This window comes from Barbus barbus (assembly GCF_936440315.1).
Source record: "Barbus barbus genome assembly, chromosome: 38".
Taxonomy (NCBI): domain Eukaryota; kingdom Metazoa; phylum Chordata; class Actinopteri; order Cypriniformes; family Cyprinidae; genus Barbus; species Barbus barbus.
Genome location: NC_136716.1, coordinates 15225760 through 15249477, shown reverse-complemented (window position 1 = coordinate 15249477; position 23718 = coordinate 15225760). Strand labels below are relative to the sequence as shown.

General features: G+C 38.0%; 2 protein-coding genes across 2 annotated transcripts in view; one reads left to right on the top strand and one right to left on the bottom strand.

The window, feature by feature from the left end:
* Positions 1-205: 205 nt before the first annotated feature.
* Positions 206-1949, top strand: LOC306857876 (oxoeicosanoid receptor 1-like). Its single transcript, XM_079398138.1, has 2 exons — positions 206-251; positions 443-1949. Exon 2 carries the CDS (start codon positions 456-458, stop codon positions 1392-1394), a length of 939 nt encoding a protein of 312 aa, XP_079254264.1. The 5' UTR covers positions 206-251; positions 443-455; the 3' UTR covers positions 1395-1949.
* Positions 1847-23718, bottom strand: part of LOC306857877 (metastasis-associated protein MTA3-like) — a 32739-nt gene continuing 10867 nt past the window's right edge. Inside the window, exons 5-19 of the mRNA XM_079398139.1 lie at positions 23419-23482; positions 23199-23316; positions 18743-18845; positions 17922-18021; positions 17628-17816; positions 15331-15405; positions 15134-15192; positions 14831-14952; positions 13408-13565; positions 13004-13226; positions 9524-9616; positions 9266-9448; positions 8707-8738; positions 7622-7746; positions 1847-2935 (exon numbers count right to left, since the gene is read on the bottom strand). Coding sequence (XP_079254265.1) covers positions 2770-2935; positions 7622-7746; positions 8707-8738; positions 9266-9448; positions 9524-9616; positions 13004-13226; positions 13408-13565; positions 14831-14952; positions 15134-15192; positions 15331-15405; positions 17628-17816; positions 17922-18021; positions 18743-18845; positions 23199-23316; positions 23419-23482 — 1810 coding nt within the window. The 3' untranslated portion in view covers positions 1847-2769. The remainder of the gene's footprint in view (positions 2936-7621; positions 7747-8706; positions 8739-9265; positions 9449-9523; positions 9617-13003; positions 13227-13407; positions 13566-14830; positions 14953-15133; positions 15193-15330; positions 15406-17627; positions 17817-17921; positions 18022-18742; positions 18846-23198; positions 23317-23418; positions 23483-23718) is intronic.

Here is a 23718-nt window from a genome sequence, read left to right as displayed (position 1 = left end):
CTGAAGTGACATCACATTTAAAAAAAATCATCTTGACTCTTCTTTCAATTTATGTTATTTTTTCACGGCATGCAGTTGATGCTGTGATATGATTAACGTTAACTGATTTGCGATCTAAATAAAATAACAGATATCAAAGGTAAAGATCATTAAATCTTCCTTTACTCCGCCCAAATTGGTATCGTTTCGCAACAACTTACTCGTTCTCTAATCGTCACGATAACCACAGCAACTCCTGCCTTGATCGTCGGGTAAGTCAAAAAAAGCATTTAGTCTACGTTGATTATATTTTCTAAATTATTTAGCCAAGGATAGACTAAGGATTAAGATTATGAATTAAAAATAATTTAGGGGGTTATTCCACCACAAATCACTATTAACTGAGTAAACTTGAACATCTTTGTGTTTACATTGTGTTAATACAATATTAATTTACTTTTAGGTTACTTTTCATCATGAGTAACATCACCTCCTGCACAGAACCTCAGACCCTAGTTTCTTCCATTTTAACGCCTGTTCTCATTTTGGAGTTCATCTTTGGGTTACCTGGAAGTGTGTTTGCTCTGTGGATTTTGTTCTTCAAGTCTCCATGGAAAGCCTGCAATGTGTATCTCTTTTGCCTGGTGATATCTGACCTCCTACTCCTCACTGGGCTGCCTTTCCGCATAGATTATCTCTTTCGTGGGGAAGACTGGATATTTGGCGAATCCTTTTGCCGCCTTATTTTATATATCATATCAGTAAACTACTCAGCAAGCATGGCTTTCATGTCATTTTTAGCCGTAGACCGCTTCTTCAGGATCCTTCACCCACACCATCGCATTTGTCGAATGAGTGTGAGACAAGCTATAATGTTGGCTAGCATGGCTTGGATGGTTGTTCTACTCCTTCGCCTTCCAACCGCCCTGAACCTGGTTCTCACATCACAGAAAAACTCTTCAAAGCTCACATGCCACACTTTTCTCTTATGGACATGGCCGTCGGTTCAGATGAGGATATATAATTCAGTCCAGCTCATAGAGGTCCTGTTAGCATTTGCACTGGTGGTCTTCTGCTTTGTGCGGGTTTCCTTTCACGTCCACGGTCGCCAGTCTAAGGGGACACACCGCAGGGTGAAGCGGGCAGTGAGATTGCTTCTGTTTATTGTGATCATTTTTGTTCTGTGTTTCCTGCCTACAGTCACTTTTGGCATCTTCCTTCAAGTGTTTTCTTGTTCGGAATTCCTCATGGTGTGTTTTCATGCTTCATTAGCTTTAACCTACATGAACAGTGCACTGGATCCAGTCATCTACTGCCACAGTAACGCTTGGTTCCGTGACACCCTAAAGGGCAAAACCAACTCAATAGGGCTGACGAAGTTCAAGATGAGTGCGAAAAAGAACAGAAAACGTTAATCTACCTGATAAACTGTTGTTTTTTTATAATCAATGCATTGGGGGAAATTAAGATATGCATGTTAAAGGTATAGTTCACATAAAAATGAAAATTCATCAAGTATTTACTCACCTTCTCATGTCGTTCCAAACCTGTATGACATTCTTTCTACTCCAGAACACTTAAGATAATACATTTAAATATGTTTCAGCTGTTTTTCTTAATATCTTCTTGTGTTTTTTACAATAAAACACACAACAAGGTTTGGAACAACATAAGGGTGAGAAAATGAAAATTGATTTCTTTGTGAACTATCCCTTTTTCTCTAGACAACTGACCTAATGGATTATTATTTTGCACAATAAGTTCTATATACTGTACACCTTTCTATAGTTTGTCATTTTTTCTGCCTGTATTTCTAAACATGCATCATCAATTGCTTTTCATATTATTACACAAACATACAATCTGTACTGCACTTTTTTTATTTAGCATTTTTCAGTAAATGTGTGACACAATGAAATACAACAGAAATGTATGAGGCATAGAAAAAAAATAAAATAGCTTATTGTTTCACACTCACATGCTGTCACATTGCCCTTTGAAGTTAAAAAGCCAATGATTTTCTCCCTTAAAAACATCCAAAGGCTATTACTGGCATCTGAAAGAGTCTTTAATGTCCAGGGGAACATAACCATAATGTCCTGAATGAATATTTAAGAGTTGCAAAGACTGCTTTGACTTCCACAAATCATTACAACATCTTCAGTTAAAATAATCTATTGAACATGCTCTCAGTTAAGACCACCTAATAGCCAGCAACTCAACAAAAAATCCAGTCCTCGCTTGAATACGATATAAAAACAGCTCACAGACTTGTACCTTTTCATGATACGCACAGAAAATACAGAGAAATAAAGGAAACCATTCAATGCAAAGCTAACTGAATTTACAAAGAGTACACTAACACTTCTCAAAAGAGTATGTTGAGTGGTCAGCATTGATCTGTACATGATACACATTAGTGGCATGGCCACTCGAGGAACCCTGTAAGTTTAGTCCCCACAGCCATAGATTCTCATCAAACAAGTGCTTATAGCTAATGTTGCAAGGTAAAATGGTTTGGATTGAAACTTAATGAGCATTCAGTACAGCTTCAGGCTGCCGTCCAAGAAGGTTCTGAATATACAGGTATCATTTTAGTGGGGGTTATTAGCTAAATGCTTTATTACTGTGAGCCTTTTGTCCTGAATAGGAAGCGAAAGTTTTAGTAAGAAGAAGTAGACTAAAGAGGAATAAGAAGTGTTTTAGTGGCGTGTGGCCTGTGTGGTGCAGAGTTATAGGCAGTACATGAGAAAGTGACAGAACAGGCTGAGGGAACAATGCAGACGAGGGTCAGTCGTGGATGACGATTGGGCCTCGCATCCGTAAACTGGGGTGAGGGGGGGCCAGGACAGGTACCTGGCCTGGCCCTTGGGGGACCCTGCGCAGGCTGATCTGCTCACATGGTTGTCTGCATGCTCTTCTTAACTGTGAACGGGAGAGCAGCCTTCTGGTCTTCCTGAGGGAACAGGAAGATAAAACACAACATTTCATTGTCTTTAAGTATGTCATCTTGAAAGCTTACATTTAACAATACATTCTAGGTCCTTTTTTTAGATAAGCATTAAATTGATCAAAAGTGACAGTGAAGACATTTAAATTCATTTAAATTGACATTCTTTTTAACTTTATATTCATCAAAACATACTAAAAATGGTTTCCACAAAAAATGAAGCAGTTCAACATTGATAATAATAATAATAAATGTTTCTTGAGCATCAAAATAGCATATTAAAATGCTTTCTGAAGGATCATGTCACAATGCTGTAATGATGCTGAAAATTTAGCTTTGCCATCAGAGGAATAAATAATATTTTATAGGAAGGAAAAAAAATTGAAAACAGTTGTCTTAAAATTGTAATAATATTTAACAATATTACTGTATTTCTGATCAGATGCAGCCTTAGTGAGCATAAGAGACTTCTTTTAAAAACTCTTAATCTTACCAAAATTTTGAACGGTAGTGTATTATTTATTAAATATTTTAAATATATATGGTATTGATTATATATTTTAAAATATTCATTAAAGTAACTACATATTTGACTATACGGAGTCATTGCAATAATTTAGAATGCAAGTATCATGGAATCCCCCCCTGTGTTGTGCAATAATTTGCGTGCAACAGGATATTTCTAAAACATTGCGGCAGGAAATACACAAGAAGAACTAACATGCATATTTTGCAAGCTTTGCAATGTGAGCTTGCTTGTTTATAAAATATCAAGAAAGAAAACTAAATTGAAAACTGTACAGATTCGGTTTTCCTATGTGCATCGGCACGTTGCAGATATGAGAGGTTGCAATTATTAAATGAAATAACATAAATCAACATGGCTTAGTGAAATAAATAATGTTCTATTCATGATCAGGTCCATATAGCAAAGAGTGCAATGAATGAATCACCTGGGTCTAGCATGCAAAATGAATGAGGCCAACAGGCATCCACAGGGGACAGCCCTTAGATTAGATTGGCCATGATGAAAGAACCGTTAACTGGGTCTCGAACAACAAATGCATGATTATTCTAGAATGTGCTGTTTATGTGCGCTTGCATTTATAGCATGTGTTTACTTTATAAATCACACTATGTTAACACAAATACACATATTCATTCATTACCAGCACAGAGCCATAATATAACTATGATTAGGTTGCATGCTTTTGCAATAATGAATTTGATTAGTTCTTTTGCAAAGCAACAGCAAACCTTTAACACTACAAACATTATAGAATGAGAAACATATATGTACTTTCTATTTTAACATCAACTCAAACATCAGAGTGCAATTTCAGCAAGAGAGAGTCATGACAGTCTGGTGTAAACCTGTTAGAGAACCAGGCTGAGTCCCAGACCAGATCCCATTTGTCTCTGGGTCTCTTTAAAGGCTAATCTTTCAGAGCAGGGGTGCTAAATTTAGCCTAGCATCCGCTCCAGCGCTGGAGGCCATAGGGAGCTGTGCAAGTCATGGCTCATGTGGATGTGGCTGTAATGGAGAGGCATTTTTCTTCAAGCTCCAGCTCACATCTACTTCTCAATGCCAAAGATATTAAAACCAAACCCCTTACTGCTGTGGGTGAACTATTATGACTATCTGACTTCTGTCTGTCTGATCTACATTAAGCATAAAAAGACATTTTGCAGGTTGAGGTGTCAAAAGCCACCAGAAAGGCAGTTCATATTTAGTGTATAGGTTAATCGAGTGTCTCTTTTGGCCATACATTTCATACATTTTGCAAGACTCCACAGGTAATGTGGTTTAGGTTTTGTGTACGGTGTGTGCGATCTTACCATGTTCAGGTGTCTAACAGCTGCAGCAACAAAACGAGACAAGCAAACAGTCACTAAAAAGTAGTCAAAAAGTAGTCATGAAACAACAGGGCAAATCACGTGTCCAATTCCCCCTGCTCAAAATAAAAGCTTTGTTTGTTTAATTTGAATCTAACTAGAACTTCAGAAACATTTCACATCCAGTCTGTAATTTAAACTCAGTGAAAACAGGGATGTCATTAGCATTGTGGATGTGTTCAAATCATGCAGAGTTGGTAAAAAAGTAAGCCATTCTTGTCTTAATCCTTTCATATTTAAATTCAGTTGACTGAGAATTAACATCAAATAACAAGTTAATCTTTTCATCATATTACTGCAAATTGTGCAAAATGATGGAGGATGGCTGTGGAGACCATCTCCAGTCTAAATAACACTGCCGAACAGTTCTACTGAGAAATGTTGCGATGACTCTACATTGTTATAGGAAATAAAAAAAGCACATTCACAAAGGTAGTGAGACAAGTACACTGGCAATCAAAAGTTTGGACACAACTACTCATTTTTTGATTATTTTATAAACAAACTAAAGTAAACAACAACAAAAAAACTAAAGACAAAACTAAACTAAAATCAAATAAATAAAATACAACAATAAAAAAATTAAAAATTAAAAACAATCAGTTAGCAAAACTGAAATAACGAATAAAATTATGGGATTTATGTAACAAACAATAAACAAATAAATCCTATATTTTATATAATGTAGAAATTATGTAAAAAAATGTAAAAAAAAAATATATATATATTTTCATAATTTATAAAAATTACAATTTATTTAGAAAGCTATTTTCAAGCATTTAAAGTCCGTGTAAAGTCAATATTAAATGTGTGTTCTGAGTTTATCATACCACAGAAAAATGTGTTATTAACCATCCAGCCAAATTTGAATGCTAAAAAAACAACAACAAAAAAACGCCAAGTGAATACAATAAGCTATAGTTGTAGTTATTAAGTGTGCAGGGCTGTGCAGAACGATCGGTGTTTGACACGACAGTTATTCGAAAGCATGCTCTGTTCTTTGATGTCACACACCGACCGATCTGCGCAGTGATGCTTCAAGTCGAACACACGTCTTATATTGTTAGGGGAGGGGCCAACCATGCTCAATGACTCCGTTTCGTCATCGAGTCATGATTTTAGGCCCGCCCAAAAAATCCTGAACGTGAAAACCTGTTTAGCTGATTAACTCTACAATTAAGTACTACATAGGCTGTGTCCAAATTCAGGGTCTGCATCCTCCTTAGGATCCTTCCTACCCGGTTGAAGGAGGAGGGATCCTCCGACGTCCGCAAAACCCGGAAGTCGGTGTTTGTGAATTTGGACAGCCTACCCTTCTTTCAGTTCCCTCCCTTACCCGTTGCTCATATCCTGTCGCCTAGCAACCGTGACAGCGCCAAGCAAGAAGCGGGAAAATGGACAAACAAAGAGTTATTCTCCTCATTTTAATTATTTTGGAAGAAATAAAGCAATTAAATAAATTAAATACTTTCTTTGCTCGTTGTCGGAGAGTTTTTTATATCAGACTACAAGACAGTCACATCCAGGTAAGCCATTATAGCCTATTTTTATTTGTTTTTAAGTATTCTACTAATTTCTCCTACAAATTCATTGAGCCGAAGCATAAACTTTAGCTTGTTTTGGCAGAGAAACTCCTCTCCCACTCCGCTACCGCTCGCTTCGTCCGCCATTACGCTCTGCCGAAAAGAATTATGGGATAGGTAGGACGGGAAAGGATCCACCACACCCATCCTTCCAATTCGGGGAAAAGGAGGACGTATTTGTGGGCCGCATTTGAAGGATCCTACGAATTTGGACAGCCTTCGTCGCGGCGCTGTGACGTAACATCCTTCAAATGAGTACTCCGAAGGATGCAGACCCTGAATTTGGACACAGCCATAGTTCACAGTCTTTGAAACATGTTTCCGCAATGCATTTCTAACATTTCACGAGTTCACACTTAGGCTACATATAATAAATAGAATAAAGTTTATGCGTATTTGGCGTGCTGCTCGAACGTGGTCCTCCAGAACTACGTTAATAAAACATTAGAAACAATTCTCAGAATTGGCTTTACACGGATTTAAAGCATAACAGGTTTTAGGATCATGAGCATCCTAAACATCTAAATATAATATATATATACCTATATATATAACTGTGTGTTCAAGCATTTGACTGGGAGTGTACGTGTGTTTGTGAAGCATTAAGTTACCTGTGGAGTCTCATCTCTCTGGATTAAACCTAACCTCAATCTGCATCAAAAAATCATTCTTTTTCAGTTGTCTCTCCATGCCACGACAGATTAATGGGATCATTGGTATTGTTAATTATAGGATCTTTGTTATTTAAAAATTGTCCCTGACATCTGAGATTGACTTGCCAATTTCCTACACTGACAACTCCGGTTTAGACCCTCTTACCCGCCACTGTCACTGGGTATGACCAATGCAGTAATTACACATGTGCCAATCCTGTCACCAAGATCAGTCACTCTTAGATGAAGGTTGAATCAAAATGATGGAAACTTAATCAGATGTTTCATGCCATCTCAGGGGATAATCTCTGCAGGTGCCAATCATGGAAGAACAAGGTAAGGGCTGTTTTTTGACATGGAGTGTGTCTGCCCTGCTGTTTTCTATTAAATTTAACTCTAGGCTCTATACGTACAGGCCTGAGTAAAGCTAACCAAATGAGAGTACACAAAAGTGGATTTCGGTGTCCCTTAGTGAACAAGGCACGACAAGTTTAGGTTTTAGAGGAGTGCGATGCCATGGGAAATACAGCCAAAATGGACAGCGAGGTTGGTTTGCACACCTCGTCTCTCGGGAAACCAGGAAGAAGCTGTCATCGGGAGCATCGATCCAGTTGGGTCGTCTCTTGCGGAGCATCAGGCCACTGCCACGAACGTTGGAAGCACCGGTGCTGCTTCCATTATGCTGCTGAAATAGGGAAGGAGATGGGCATCTTGAAATATTTCCCTCTCGCAAAAGAGTTACTGACTATATGCCCTCAGAGGACTTCGGTATGCATTTGTATAGTGAGCATAAACATTTGGTAGATGCCTAGAAGCTCAAGAGTCTCAAAAGCAATAAATAAAAAATTATTTAGCAAAAAGAAAAAAGAAAAATTACATATAAATTCAGTATGTTGCTAAAGGTTACTGTTTTCTTCTTTGAAATTGATTATTTTTCTTAGTGAAAGATAAAATAATCTACAAAATTAAAGATAATTATAGTAAAATTGTTTAATATTTAATGCGCTTGCATTTTAAGTAGTCATGTAATAAACAGAATAATTTACAGATGGCTCGTTATTATTATAACCTTGTTGGCATTTCTCACTTACTTAGTTACTCCCCAAAACACAGACTTGTAATGAATTTTAAATAACAAAAAAGTCTTATTAACAAAGCAATTTTCTTATATTGTTTTGAAACTCAACCTGGGATCTATAAATTTGTTTGGTCCCACAAGATGCAAATAATGTCCATAGTGATAAACAACTGAAACAATAAAGCAACTTTTAATCTTCTTCAGTTTTAGAAATGACAGGCCAAAAATGAGGTGAAGGTCCATCCACTATATTTACATTATTCATCTCATGGATGAACAGTGAGTGCCTTTGTGTTTGTTTTGCTGTCTTTCACTTCTCATTTCCATTTCACCCGGCCGCAATAATCTGTGTGAAACCTCCGAGGCTGGAGATTGAAGCTGTCACCTGAACCAATTCACACCGTCAACAGTATCTGCATTTGATTATGATATAAGATGGAATCTCGCTCTCTCAGCAACACACATACTAGTAAGTTATTGTCCGATGAAAGCACACAGATAATATATGAGACCTTCCTGCTTTAGTCTAAACCAGTGATACCAGTGAATCAAGTCATTGTTACTTACCAGAATGGGTCCCACAATATGGGATGGATTTTCTATGACAAAAAAAGAGGTGCGTAGTATGAAATAAGCATATAATACCATGACACATCCATCTTTGACATCTCCTAAAAATAAAGGTTCTTTATGGGCATCTATGATTCCATGAAGAACATATAACATCCCATGGAAACTTTTACTGGAAAAAGAGGTTCTTTAGATGTTTAGAGGTTCTTTAAAATATTCTTTACACTAAGAAAAAAGAAATCGGGTAACTTATTTTTATAGTGTTTATACTCTTAAAAGCAAATGTTCTTTATTGGCATTGATGGTTCTATGAAGAACCTTTAACATCCATGGAATCAAAAGGTTCTTTAGATTGTGTTTTATTTACACACTAGAAAAACTATGGTTCTTTTAAGAACTGTTCACTGAAAGGTTCTTTATTTACAATAGAGATTGTTTCAAAAGAGCTAGAAGGTTCTTTAGAGAACCCAAAATGGTTCTTCTATGGCATCACTGCAAACTCCCATTTTGGAACCTTTATTTTTAAGAGTGGTATGTATTTTTATTGTAAACCCACCTTGTCCTGGAGCACTGGCTCTCCTCTCAGCCGATTCAACCCTGCTGTTGTGATGGTAGCTCCGTTTTCCCAACATGCCATGTGGGCCATGGCTGGGAAGAGAGGAAAGTAGGCGCCGTGGGGGCTGCACCTGTAGGCCAGGGGTGCGATGAGGCCGTTGAACGTGCATTGGTGGACGAGTCTCTGAAATGACAGAATATTCACTGTCATCTGTTAGTTACAGCTCAAAGAAAACATTTATACTGTTGTGTGGCTCACCGAGATACTGCAAGACGCTGGTCAGGGTGTTCCTCGGGGAAGATTTGGGCTTCATAGGTCGCCCTGTCATGCCCTCTGACACCCGGAGCATATCTATTCATCGACCGGCAGTACAGAACAGACAAACGGAGATAGAAGCAAGTCAAAGAGCGAGAAAGAGACATTCACACTTAGATACCAACACGAACAGGTCGGCTCACCACAGTGAACCCATTATAATCACTCAAACTTTCTTTGGTTGGTTTTAAAATTCATTAAAACTCCAGAGTCGTCGGAAGTTGTTTAAAGCCGTTCTCTTCAGGCAGTTCTTCTTGATGACTTGGCAAACCTGGAGAGAAGCTGTCTTGAAGATGTATCGATATAACTTCAATTCATTACCCTTTCAACAATATATCGAATGTGGAGAAAAAACATCGCTGAACTGGATGATGCATTATCTAGCGACACAAAATCCATTCTTTAAATTGAATGAACCTGTGCCTTCGGGGAAGTGCTGAAATAGCGATTCTGACTTTTGTGTGTGTAACAAACTGTTTTCTTCACCTTTGAATCCTCATGGTTGCAAATGTGTTCTATTGAACTCCCATGATTCATTGCGTCATTTGTGTGTCACATTTCGATGCACTAAACCTGATTATTCCATGATTTTCATGCACAATCTCTGATGGGCAGGCAAGATGTTGAACATAACCTAGTTATCCAGCATGTAGAATGAGGTTGGAAAGAGGAAAACAAATGCGATGTTGCATTCACTACGGCTTCTTATGAGTGTGTGCATGTAAACAAGTCATGAAGGCAAGGCAGGAGCCGATGGAGCTCATGCTGTCTGAGATTTCACATGATTGCCGCTCTGCTCGGCCTGTCGGTGTGCGTGCAACAGAGTGATGAACAGGTACACGAGACACATGAAACTACAAGGACTCAGATAGGATGGTTTCAGCCATGGTTTTATTTGTGTTTTGGTTGCCCACAAGACATTCACACAAAGAAAAATAAAAGAGAGAGACAAACCAAAGAGCATGCTGCCCCCACCCAGGTCCCTCGTGCTTCATGACACAGATGTCAGAACAACTTTTTATGGCTGGGGATACATACAGACGTGTTTGGGGTGGAGACAGAGGTGGAATGGAAGCATAGAATGGAGGTTTCGCATGATGGGAGGTGGGGGGGGGGGGGGGGGGGGCAATGCAAAACTGAGTGGAAAAACTTCTGATTGGACAGACGCAGAGCAGGTGACTGGCTCACTTTCCCTGTTGATATGAGCTCTCCCTGTAAAAGTGACTTATTTACAGGTGCCTGTCAAGAGGAAACAGCTGCCTTTAGAGCAAAGCCTGGCTACCATGATCTGTAACCTCATCTTTGGGCTTGTTTAAAACTGTGTTGCATATTTGGGGGTTTTTAGTTTGTGATGTATCTTTCCCTTTCAGCCCAACTCGGTGTTTCATTAATTAACATGAATCATCTCACATGCGCTTTATGACAATTAATAAATCAGTAACCATTTAAGAACCCCAAAAATCTTAAATTATTGCCAACTTCGCAAATCCTTCCCTTTAAAACTGCTGGTCTAGGGCCATTTTGTCTTTTCTGTGCCAACGTAACACTTCCCAAGACACAAAGTCCTCCTGATCAATTACCGCCATTGACCAACTTCCTCAGCATTTTAAATTGGCCTTTTGACAAATTGCAGATTAGTGTGCAAACTCTTTAGGAGAACAAACTTCAGTTTTAAATAATCGCAATAACAAACACATTAGGGAATTTTTCCAACTGAATGACTCAATGTTTTTTAAATAACTCTCTCCAACTTATTGAACATCTAATTAATTACATCATAAACTGCACCAAAAATGAGACTGATAGTCCATCGTTCTTGCATTACTGAAAAGCACAATAGAAGATTTGCTTGTTAACCAACACTTCATCATCTCATTAAATACATACATGCCTCTGAACAGCCTGTCAGTGTTAGCTACCAAATGACTGATTGGTTGTAAAGGTAATCGCAATTCCATTAGCTATTCCACATAAAATATTTTGTATAGTGGTCAACTACAGTAAAATAAGACATATTCTTCCCTTAGAGACATTAATGATCTCTTGGGTACAATCAGTGATTAAACTTGTCTGTATTCAGAGGCAGTTCAGTGAAGCGACAAAAATTAAAGCTGAGGCATTAACGCACATACACTAACTGGCAATCCACACTCCAGAGGTACATATTTACATAACTTTTCCTGACAGAGACAGTATTTCAACTTATAAATCTTGGCACGCACCATTATGCATTTTTGTACTTTTTTCTGTTGATGTAACAAGTTATCCTAATTCTTTTGATCACAGTCAAAAATAAAATCCTATTGCACATTTTATAATGGGTAAATAATAAAAAATAAAAACTGAAAAGGGAAAAAGTAAAAACATGTATGTTGAATGTGTTTACCTCATAGTACTAATTGTACTAAGTTTAGATTTGATAAAGCAGCTGTGGGTAAAATCTTCAGAAAATAAAATAAATATTTAAAGAAAGATCCCAGATCGACATTAGAAGGCGTTTGTTCTGTGCAAAATCAAAGAGATCCAAACACACAACCTACTGTCATTCACTCTTGACTTTAAAAACCATAAAGGCTTTTTTGACAAGTCTAGAGTGACTATTCACAAATGTACAATATTTACACGTAAAATATGCATACATTTTTTACTTTTCTCACTAAAATCCTCCCCCAGTAAACCTAGAATACACAAAAATATATCCCATCCCCTTAAATTGTAGTGCCAATCGCATTAAAACACTATAAAAGTGTTTAGGGAAAAAAGATGCAAAACCAAAATAGCTTATCCTTCTTAAGCGCAAACATGGAGAGACTTTAAGTAACGGCAAAAAAAACAAACAAAAAAAACATTATTTTAAACCAAACAGTACACTTAGTTATTTTAGTACATCAGTGTGCAAAATATAGCTTTCTTTAGGCAAAGTCTCTCATTGAGCTTTTAATAAATATAAGGCTCAGATTATGATGCGCATTTCAAGTAAAATTACAATGTATGACGAAGCAGGCATAGTAGGGCATCCATTAAGTCTTTGTGTTTGTGATGTGTGCATACAAAACTCTCTTTAACAAACTGAGAGAAGCACTAAAAATGTGCTTATGTTCAATTTAAACAACATCATAAACCCCTTAACCCAAGTCAACAAGTGTGGGGGGAAAAGTGAATTTGAACTGAAAAGATGATTGAAACACAAAATATGGACGACAGGCAATCTTTATTGGAAATGGGGTGGGGAGAATACAAAAAACAAAATAAAATATAATAACAATAATTATAATAATAATAAAAACAGTACGAGACAGAAGATGGAGGGGAGGAATGACAGCGAGATGTGGACAGGTGTGGTCGGGGAACAGAGCGGGCGGGACAGAGTGGGTGTGTGTGTTTGCACGCGAGGCTGAAGTTAGGAATTTAAAGAGCTCTTACACTCTGCCTTTATGGCACCACAGTTAATGGGCACAAAGGGGCGGCGCGCGGCCCGGCGCAGCCTGATGAGATCACGGCACATGTGACGCGCCAGCTTGGTGAGGCGCGTGGCCTGAAGGAGGAACGCCTGCTTAGTCTTCATGGAGGATTTGGGGCTGCCGCTGTTCCTTATCGGAACCATGTGGGAAGACTGACGGGCGCCATGGCCACGAGAACGCATCTCCTATGGAGAGACAGACAGTGAAGAAAGTTAGGGATTGATACAGGAAGAAAATGGAAATGCAACCAAAATAAGATGTACAGTGGGAAATGGTAGGGGTACTATGGTAGAACTTTTTCAATGTAGTTCTATATATTAGCTTCAATAGCTCAATGCAGATCTACTCCGTCAGAACAGTACTTACATTGGGTGCAGGACTTGGAGGCGTTTTTTCCTCTTCTCCCTCAGCTCTGCTTGGCATCTTCAGGCCACCATACTTTTTCCAGTACATCCAACAGGACACACAAAGGCGACACTGCATGTTAGGAGGACCCCACGAGTACCACTGAGCAGACTGTACGGCTGTAAAGAGAGAAGAAAAATTAATAACCCACTAAAATGAAATGCACTAATAGGTGTAATTATGCCTGATGTGTCATTGTTCAGGAAAATCTCATTCCTATTCAATTAATTCTGCATACCTAAGTTTGTTTAAAAGAACACGCAGCCTTCATGAAAACGTAATTGCAAACTAAAGAAAAATATAAAGCAATGTCCTACAACACAATTAGGACATTATTTGCGAAAACGAGGACAGATCGTGGAATCCAGTCATAAAAATGGAATTTACTGTATAACGTGGAACGTCACGGAATTTGGCAAATTTTGAATGGATACATCAAAAGTAGGTCAGTATACTTAAATCAAAACGCAATATGGACTAATGTCTGTAAAATATTAAGCCGCAAAAATACCATTTAAATATGAATCCCACATGTTCTGTGTAGGTGTGAATGAATGACGAGACCCTTACGGTGTTTTCAGCCTCTGCCGCCTCAATTTAGGAGTACATGAACATCTCTAGAACTGCTCAGAGAGTCATTTCATGAGCATTTTACCATTTCTTTTGAGTAAAACTATCGTCTTATATACAAACAGAAGCCAAAAGGTCTTCACAGCAACCTGTCAAAATAAAAGTTTGGTTTAACTTGAAGAAACCGTGATAGAACTATTACTTAATGAAATGACAGTACTACTAATAATAATAATAACATTATAAAATTGTTTTTATTTACCAGAAAAATTATTTACCAGAAAAATAAATCATATTTCATAGGACCTTATTAAGGGTTAAACTTTTAATACGTTGGTGTTTAATATGGTACGTTTAGATTAAGTTTTTAGCTTTTTGATTAATAAAATTTAATCTTACCATTAAAACGGAAAACCATCAACTTTAACAAAAAAAAAAAAAAAAACTGAATCCAGAAAAATTAAAACAGAAAAAACTGAATTTGGAAAAAAATAAAACTGAATTTGTGGAAAAAAAATCAAATGGATTTCATAGGGCCCTACACAATGAAAGGATTAGGTGTCGAGAGGGATGAAATTAACTTTATACTCCCCGCTGTGAGTTCATTACTAAAAGGCAATATTGATCTAGACTAATCATTGCTGATCACATAGATTGTGATGCGGCAGCTTTGAGTGATCTGATTAGAAGATAAAAGGGTGAAAATGCAGTATCCAGCCCCATTGATTACAGAAGGTGTGACATGCCCTCATGGAGAAGCTGCAAATTGATTGGCTGTGTTGACTGTAATTAGGCGAAGAGGGTCTTTACTCACCAAAACAGCTCTCACATGCGCGGCCGCCTCCGGCTGTGTGGAAAATGCCTGTGCCTGCTGCACCATTCACAGTAGCCATTTTGCCGTTACTGACGGAGATCTGGTTGGGATTGGGTTTGTTGCTGTGAGGCAAATAGCAAATTAGATTTCACACTATAATCTTTTACAAGAAGTTTATATAAACATGCAAAATTGAAATCCTATCACAAGCAGCCACTGGTGATGAATTTGAGACTGATCCTAATCTAAAGGACTATTGAAATCTTGGTGTAGAGATAGTATTTTAGAGATGCTAAAACTCACTATGTGGGGATGTAGACTTGCTTCAGTTTGCTTTCTGCTTCAGCTGCCTTCAGCCGTTTCTGTACAAAATTATAAATTGCTTAAGCTTAAAAGCGAGATCAAAGACAGTCAGAGCAAACAGAGAAATACATTTCCAGATCATTAAAGATAATCTATCAAAGTACAGCATAACTATTTAAACTACAAATGCTGCTCACCTGCTGAACATATCTGTCTGTGGTTTTCCACATGTAATAATACTCAATGATGCTGGTCAGCGACTTCCAAGGAAGCTGAAATAAAACGGGTTAAGATGTCAAAAACCATAAGGAGGCATCGTACTGAAGATATAGCTCTTGTCTTAATTCTTTAAGTGGTCAGAATTAATGGAATATTTACTTTGAGCGTGATATGTCTAGAATCGCATGCAGACGTGCATGATTATTCATGAGCATCTGCTGAGCGCAAGGTAATGTACATGACACGGGTGGAAAAGAATTTAAGAAATCTTAATATAAAGCTGGCCGAGCCCCCACTTTTGGCCCGCATCTATGCGAGGGTGAGCAGAGTATAAAAATGAACACAGAGGTGTTTTGGGCTGACAGCTGGTGTTATGAAGAGCATTTAGATTTACATCCTGAGGTGCTGCTATGTATTTTTAGTGGCTGGTTTCTCTTTTGGTTTTTGAACCCAATGAGGAATAAACTGAATCGTTTTAAAACAAATAAAATAAAGTTTAATAAAACAATGAGAATTATCTGCAATCCCTTATCTTTATCTGTAGTAAATTTACTCATTCTGTGAATGGGTATCTGGCAACATGCCCTTTGGACATTTGACATGGTGTTAAAAATGTAACCTATCATTTTCACAATTTTATGAATAATTATACAACACCTAGACCACTTGACATTTCAATACTTTGTAAATCCTTAAAACTACCTGTACAGAATGAATGCAGAATCAGCCAGACAAGCTGAATTAGATATTCGACACTTGCAATGGTCGATGATGCTTTAAACATTTTGAATCCTCCTCTTCTATCTATTAATCACAACACAAATCAATCACTATCGATGACTGCTTTAAGACAGAAAGGGAAACAAAGAGTAAGAGAAAACCAGTGCACCATTTAAACCACCCCACCAAGTCGATCTCTATGGGACTATTTGGTGTTCTTGAACAAGTAATTCTTATTGTGTGCTACAAAGTGGCTCAGTAGAAGTGCAGTTGTTTTTCATTCCATTTTGAGAAATAAAGCCCCAGAGTAAAGAAATCCCATCTCTCAGAGCAATAGAAAACAGCTTTTCCTTCTGTTCACACCCTAAGACCAAAGCTCTCACTCCAGCCCCTATACAAATAAGTACCCTAGTCTCTGAATGAACGGATCAAATGTGCTCAAGTTAGGTCAAGAAGCAACATGCTCCAAATCAATCCCTTTCAGCTGGTCCAATCTTTCCATCGCTCAGCCTCACATCACCTCGTCTCTGCTGCTACTCTTCCATCCCTCCATTTGAAGTGTCGTTCTTTGCCTTCCTCCTCTAAACTGTATCATTTTATTTTTTTCAACAGCACCACATATAACAATTCAGTTTAAACTGTTCTTCTTTTCCCCTATAGCACCTTTCAATACATCTTGCTAGAGGTGAGAATCTAAGTATCTCATAATTGAATTCCAAAATGATTCTCGAAGCTCCTCAATCTTTTAAAAAATCTTTAGTAAGAAAATAGCTCATGGCAAAACTGTGTAAATATTGCACATAAAAGTACTACAATATGTCTGTTTTGACATTACACAAATACAATCATATCGACCATAACATTTGCTGTTGTCAATCAGTGTGCATTTACGGTTGCAGTGCATGAAAATAATATATTGAGTAAAAAATAAATACAAAAGTATGATATACTGTGTCCTGTGAATTGACTGAATTAAAAATATAAATATAAATTATAAATTGAGTTTGTTTTTTTTTTTTGTTTTTTTTAAGAAATAATACTTTAAGCACAGAAGCATAAAATTGATCAATAGTGAAAGAAAAGGCATTTACATTGCTACAAAAAAGGTCTATTTCAAATAAATGCTGTTCTTTTGAACTTTCGATTCTTCCAAGAATCCTGAAAAAAATTTATCAGAGTTTCCACAAAATTACTTAGCAGCACAAATGTTTTCAACATTGATAGTAAGAATCTTGAACACCAATTTGGCATATCTGAATTATTTCTAAAGGATCATGTGACACTGAAGACTGCAGTAATGGCTGCTGAAAATTTAGCTTTCACCACAGGAATACATTACACAGGATAGGAATCAATTTTAAATTTGATTTTAAATTATGATAATATTTCACAATATAAACTGTAGTTTTAATCAAATAAATGCAGTCTTGGTAAGCACAAGAAAAAAATCTTACCGACCCCAAACTTTTGAACAATAGTGTTAAATTCATTTGAAAAAGAATCAGAATGCATCAAATCAATTATTCCCCCACCCCTGCTTTCTGTGAATACTCACAAAGTCTTGCCGGATATCATTGAAGTCTTTGCCGTACTTCTCCAGCGCCTCCTCGAACAGGTTTGCCTCTGACGAGCTCCACTCCTCCATCTCATCCCGGCACAGCACGGGCCCGCCTTGAGGAACGAGCACGCTCAAAGCACTGGAGAGGTCATAGCCGTGCCGGTGCAGTGTGTCCATGGCATGGAACTTAAAAGAGCGAGATAGACAGATAGGGAGAGAATTAATCAGGTTTTTTTTAACATCTTCAGTGGATATATGGAGCGAGACAGATGGTGCTGATGGGATGGGTACCAGTGTGATGTCTCGTGAGGCTGCCGCGGCACTCATGTGTAAGCTGGGCTGTCTGATGGAGCTGCTGCAGTCCAACGCTCGAGCAAAAGTACCAACCGCTCTGCACACAGATCACCAGATTCATCATGCAAATTTAATTATGCCATCAGTTTCCTCGTTGATACAGTTTCCAGTGTCTTCTACAGCAGTGGTTCTCAACTGGCAGGTCACAACCCAAAAACAGATCACAGGTCTGTTCTGATGGGGTCATGGAGAGAAGAGGGAAAAATATGCTATTGTTTGGTGCAAATTTATCTGTAACAGCTAGGTATCAATTCAGATTTCCTAGATTTGTTTCCAATTCATAAGCTCTCAAGTCAATTAAATTGGGTATATTTAAAATATAATGCCCCTTTTGCTATAAAGAATCAATATTTGGATCACAATGTATTTTGTGCAGAGACTTATTGGCTGACAATTTATGCATTTATTTATTCACTTTTTAATGCCATGCCAGCACCAAGGCTATTTTCATGGTGATTAATGGAAACCATTGAAACTCAAAAGATATTCAGAAACCAAACAAACTGTAGAGACAAGTCAACTGTTTTTTTTGTTTTTAAAATAAATAAATAAATAAATATATAGTTCATGGTAATATTAATCAAATTTCAGTGTTTGACACTTGCATTTACTTCGGCAGAATTCTGTCCAATGTATAATCTTCACCCTGAAGCACAACAGTTTAAAAAAAAAAAAAAAACAGTTTTAAAGGATACTAACATGCATGTTTGATTTATTAATATGGCATAGCTAAAATCTTGAAAGCATCAAAAACATACCGAGCAACCACAAGAAACTGGTCAATCTGTTTGTTGGTCAGCGGACACTCTGGGTCCCACATCTTCATCTCCAGTTTGGACTGGTCTCTGTCATCAGGCTCTCCTAAAGAGAAAATTTATTTCATCAGAGCTGGCTGTGTAAAACCAGAGGGTAAAATCTACCATCGACAATTCTGTCAAGACAACCCAGGCAACTTGATCCCGTGGCAACGATGGAAATTAACACGTAAATCAAACCTGGTGTTAGGTAATGATGGAAGACAGCCTGCTTAGCAAGATCATGAAGAACGATGATGATGACAGGTATTATCATCATCAGCCCACCAGCCTGTCATTCGAATGAAGAGCAAGGCACTTAATCCTGCATTGTGTAAATGCTGAACTATCAGTAGCTTTTGGATGAAAGTAGTATGCTAAACGAGAAGGCCAGAATGGGTTCAGATCAAATCTCCTTCCTTGCCATATAGCTATCATTTAAAAAGTTAGTGCTTTTTATCCATCTTGTCAATGTAGATGGAAAAGTTTCCTATCTTGTAAAAACAGGACATGTCTAAAATCTAGAGCTGAAAAATGCTTCCTTCACAGATTGTCACTGTCCTCTCATTATAGATAATGGGAGCTGTTGACTGGACATTTTTGTAAGTTTATGAGAGAGGAGCAGGGTCACAGACTTAGTCATATTGGGGTCACAGGCTGACAGAAGAGCAATTTCACACTTGACTGGTGAACATGGCGATACTGTAAATGTGCAGTTTTCCTTGTGATGCACCAGTGCTCACGATGCAAACTCAAAGTAAAATTGAGACACTGCAACTAAACGAGCCAACCCCATGAGACTACTATTTCCAGAGCAAACAAACTTTGCAGCTCAAACACAAAATAAATCATCTCCCAGCCCCCAAACATAAAGATACCTTACGAGTCTCATTTTAACTCCATCTGAAATCGGGTCTGGTCTGGAGGCCCGGACACACCAAACCAACAAAGAACTAGTGGCGTCGAAAGCCGTCTGTGTTGTCGCATCATGCCACCTGCATACTGGCCAAAAAGTTGAGCTTGAACACACCACAAAGACTAAAGCCAACTAGCATGTACATTTCTGTATCTGCGTGTGACAAAACACTTTCCACACCAGCAGGTAACAGTAGTTCAGTTTCTTCTTGCGCACTGTTTTGCTAAGCTGACCAGAGCATTCAATATACTAAATTGACCACCAATGGGAATCCGACTAGTGACTAAGAATGCAGATTAAACCACAAAAACTACACCAACAGATGGTAAAAGATGCTGATTAAACGAATACAAAAAATGTGCGTGGGGAAACATTCCTGCCATATTCTTGTAGGCTACACAGACAAAACTAGTTAAAGGGGTCATGACTTTTGGCTTATAAGAGGTCTTTGTACCATTAAAATATCCTTCCTTAAAAGTTTTATAGCTTCAAATGTCCTCCTAATTAAAAAAAAAAAAAGCATTTATTTAATCATGGTGCCAGATGACGTCATGGGGGCACAAACATTTGCATAAACACTGCCTCCAGAGCAAGACATCGACAAATAGTCATCTCACAATCTCAACACCCGCTGGCGTTCAGTCACTTAACAGCTTGACACTTGATCACGCTGAATACGGTCATGTCAAAAGCAAATAGAAATTACAATCACTGCCACTTATCTTGTCAACACTGGATACAGTAAACAGATCCAAGTTCGCTTCGGACACAGTCCACATGCTCGAGTCTTTTGTCAGGACACATGGAGTGAAAGAACGTTCGTTTTGATGCATTTGGTTTTAACAGCTTGTTCTCGTCTTTGTACAGGTATAAGATGAATCCCAGAATATGGAACAAGTGGAGAGTTTATTTTTAATGGCAGCCCAGATCGTGTCTGAGGATTGTGTTTCGTAAACGAGGCACAGTCAGTGTCAGAGAGTTCACAAAGAAACATTTGTTGAAAGAAGCAGCAGTACTAGATCTGAGTGCAGCTGCATCACAAACTGTAAATAAAATGATTTCATAATGCTTTGTCTGGAAATAACCATTTTTATTTTGATCATGTTTTCAAAACACTGGGCGGGGCATTGATACTGTTCACTATGCAATGACATTAGCAAATCATATCAAAGGCAGATTACTTGCAAGCCTTAAAGGACACGCCCCTTAAAGGTCCATATTGTCTAAACTGAAATTTCCTGGCTTTTTTCATTATAACAGAGATCTAGGGGCTATGTAACTACCATATAACTGCACACAGCCTGCATAAAGTAGCTGTTTTTTTCAAGAGCCGCTGTGATTTCCGTTAAAAATGGGATGTCCGACCAACTCAGTCACCTCCTTCAGTCACCATCCCGAGCACCGCCTTCCGTCCTTTTGCCAAACCCCCAGACAGCATGGTGTCCATGAGCAAAAACAACATGGAAACATGTCAAAAAGGTTCACTTTAACGGACAAAACCAGATCGGTCGACCTGTAACGTTACACTCTCACTCAAAGGATGGACGATCTGACAGGATTGTTACTATGAGGTGGATCACGTCTAACATGTATAGTAAAGAAAAACTCACCGTGTCTATCTAGTCATGATGAAGATGTAAATACATTTCAATTTCAGCAGGGAACTATTTTTACTGCTACAATATTATTCCAGCCACAATTAATCACAACAATGTATACAATTACAAATTATTATATATAAATCGTCAGTTTGTTGTTTGACATTATTTCATACACGATAGTCGTGAGATGCAAGAAATCTTCAGACGCGCCTATATCAACAAAAGACAATAAGACGATAAGAAGTGAGCATTTACGACGATCGTTTCTGTCCAGTCCCAACAAGATGATATTAGCTCCTTATGTAGCCGACTCTGCGCTGGTTTGAATGGGCCACCTCCAGGGCAATTATCCCTTTGTTTTGCTTCCAGCTTAGCGCGGTGATGTAATTGTGACGTCGGTCCTACATGACCCTAGTTGCCTGTGGTTGGCCTAGCGGTGCGTCACTCAGAAAATAACATGCCAATCAGAAGAGAGGCTCATGAATATTAATTAGACAGGCCAAATCGACCTGTTTTTATCAGAGCTCATGAGAAAGGAGCTGTAAAAATATATTGAGATGGTTTTTGGTACTTATACCGCGAATATATATTCTTAAGGACATCAAAACCTAAAATAAAACTCCAGAAAGGTGTACCATATGAGGGTTGAACAAAACGATTATTAAAAATGGGAATAAATTGTATACAGAAAGCGAGCAAAAGAACATACCCATCACTGAAGAGGCCCATGAATTCAGTCTAGCACATGGTCACTGAATTATGTACAAAAAACTCCCATTATAATCACTGAAGAAGTCTACACTGTGAAATTAATCTCATTTACATTGTATCAGCATTTTGTTGTTTACAAAGAGAGAATCAGTGAGTGCACAATTCAGTCACTAAGCGTGAGCACTGAAAAGAGCCTGTGTTTTCAAAGGATTTCTTTATCACCAGTAACTAATCTAAATTGGCCACTGCTTTCATATGCTCAACAGAAATGTGAGATTGGTTATAATACTCAACACTGCCAAACGAACAAAAGTTAAAGAAATCTTTGATGCAATATGTTCACATCTAAATATAATGCCACAAATAAATTTTCACATTTCACTGCAACTGCAACAGTCGTAACAGATTTCGTTGAATTGTTCAGGGTCCCCTTTATCTTGATTTGCAGGGCATTTAAAGAGATAAATCACCTAAAAATTTAAATTCATTATTTACTCACCCTCATGTAATTCCAAACCTGTAAGACCTTCATTCATCTTCAGAACACAAATTAAGATATTTTTGACGAAATCCGAGAGCTTTCTGACCCTCCATAGAGTGCAATGTAACTGAAATGTTCCCAGACCCAGAAACATACAGTAAGAACATTGTTAAAATAGTCCAAGCGGCATTAGTGGTTCAACCGGAATTTTATGCAGCAATGAGAATACTTTGTGCGCGCAAAAAAAAAAAAAAAATTTTATTTAACAATTCTTCTCTTCCGCGTCACCGCCCTCTGCCATTATTGAGAGTACCACAATGTATGAGAGTACATTCTTCTGCTCATAAACAATGTACCGCGAATAAAGTCTAATACATTTATTAATTTTGTTTTCTTTGTGCACAAAAAAAAAAGCATACTCATTGCGTTGTATAATTATGGTTGAACCACTGACAGAATTTTCATTTTTGGGTGAACGCTCTCTTTAAGTTTTTTTGGTGGTATTTTTGCAATTTTCCAACCCCGTCTCAGAAACCTCTTCAAATAGACTTTTCATATTTGCTCCACCAGCCAAACCTAACTTTGACTTATTGACTTGTACTCGTGCCAAACACTCTAGTTTGAGCTTTGTAACGGAGACAAAAACAGTAGAGCTAAATATTCATAATATTTAAACTAAACTGACACCCATAATAAATAAAATGCACTAACCTTCCTGTAGCATTTCAGGGACATCAGCCTGAAAGCGTGGGCCAACACGAATCTCCCCCTTGTCAGCCAATAGCGTCTTCTGGGTGGGGTCATACACCAATGAATAAAAAAATGTGTCCTGAGAGAAAGAGAGAGCGAATGCAGCAGATAAAAATGTACTTAAATTAGACAACTGTTCAACTTAAGATTCAAAACAACATTTAAAGAAAAACTTGTGTACCTCTTTCTCCAGGTAGGAGAGCACGGCTTCTGTCTCGTTCAGGAGGGCCACACTGCACTTCCCCCTATTTCCACAACCCCAAAAGAAAAAAAGATGATAAATGATTAAACATGCAGCCCCATGCGTTATGTTCTGCATCCAGCTGTCTCCACAGATCCTCTAATCCACAGCACAGTTAAACGGGGGAGGAAGGGGGAGACACTAGGTGCAAGATTACAGAAGAACATGCGAGTGTGTGATGGTGACATGAGCAAAGATGAAAAGGTGAGAAGAGAGCAGATGGGTGAGAGGACTATAATT

Excerpts from the sequence above, each read along its gene's own strand:
- LOC306857876 (XM_079398138.1), top strand. The coding sequence starts at position 456 with ATGAGTAACATCACCTCCTGCACAGAACCTCAGACCCTAGTTTCTTCC.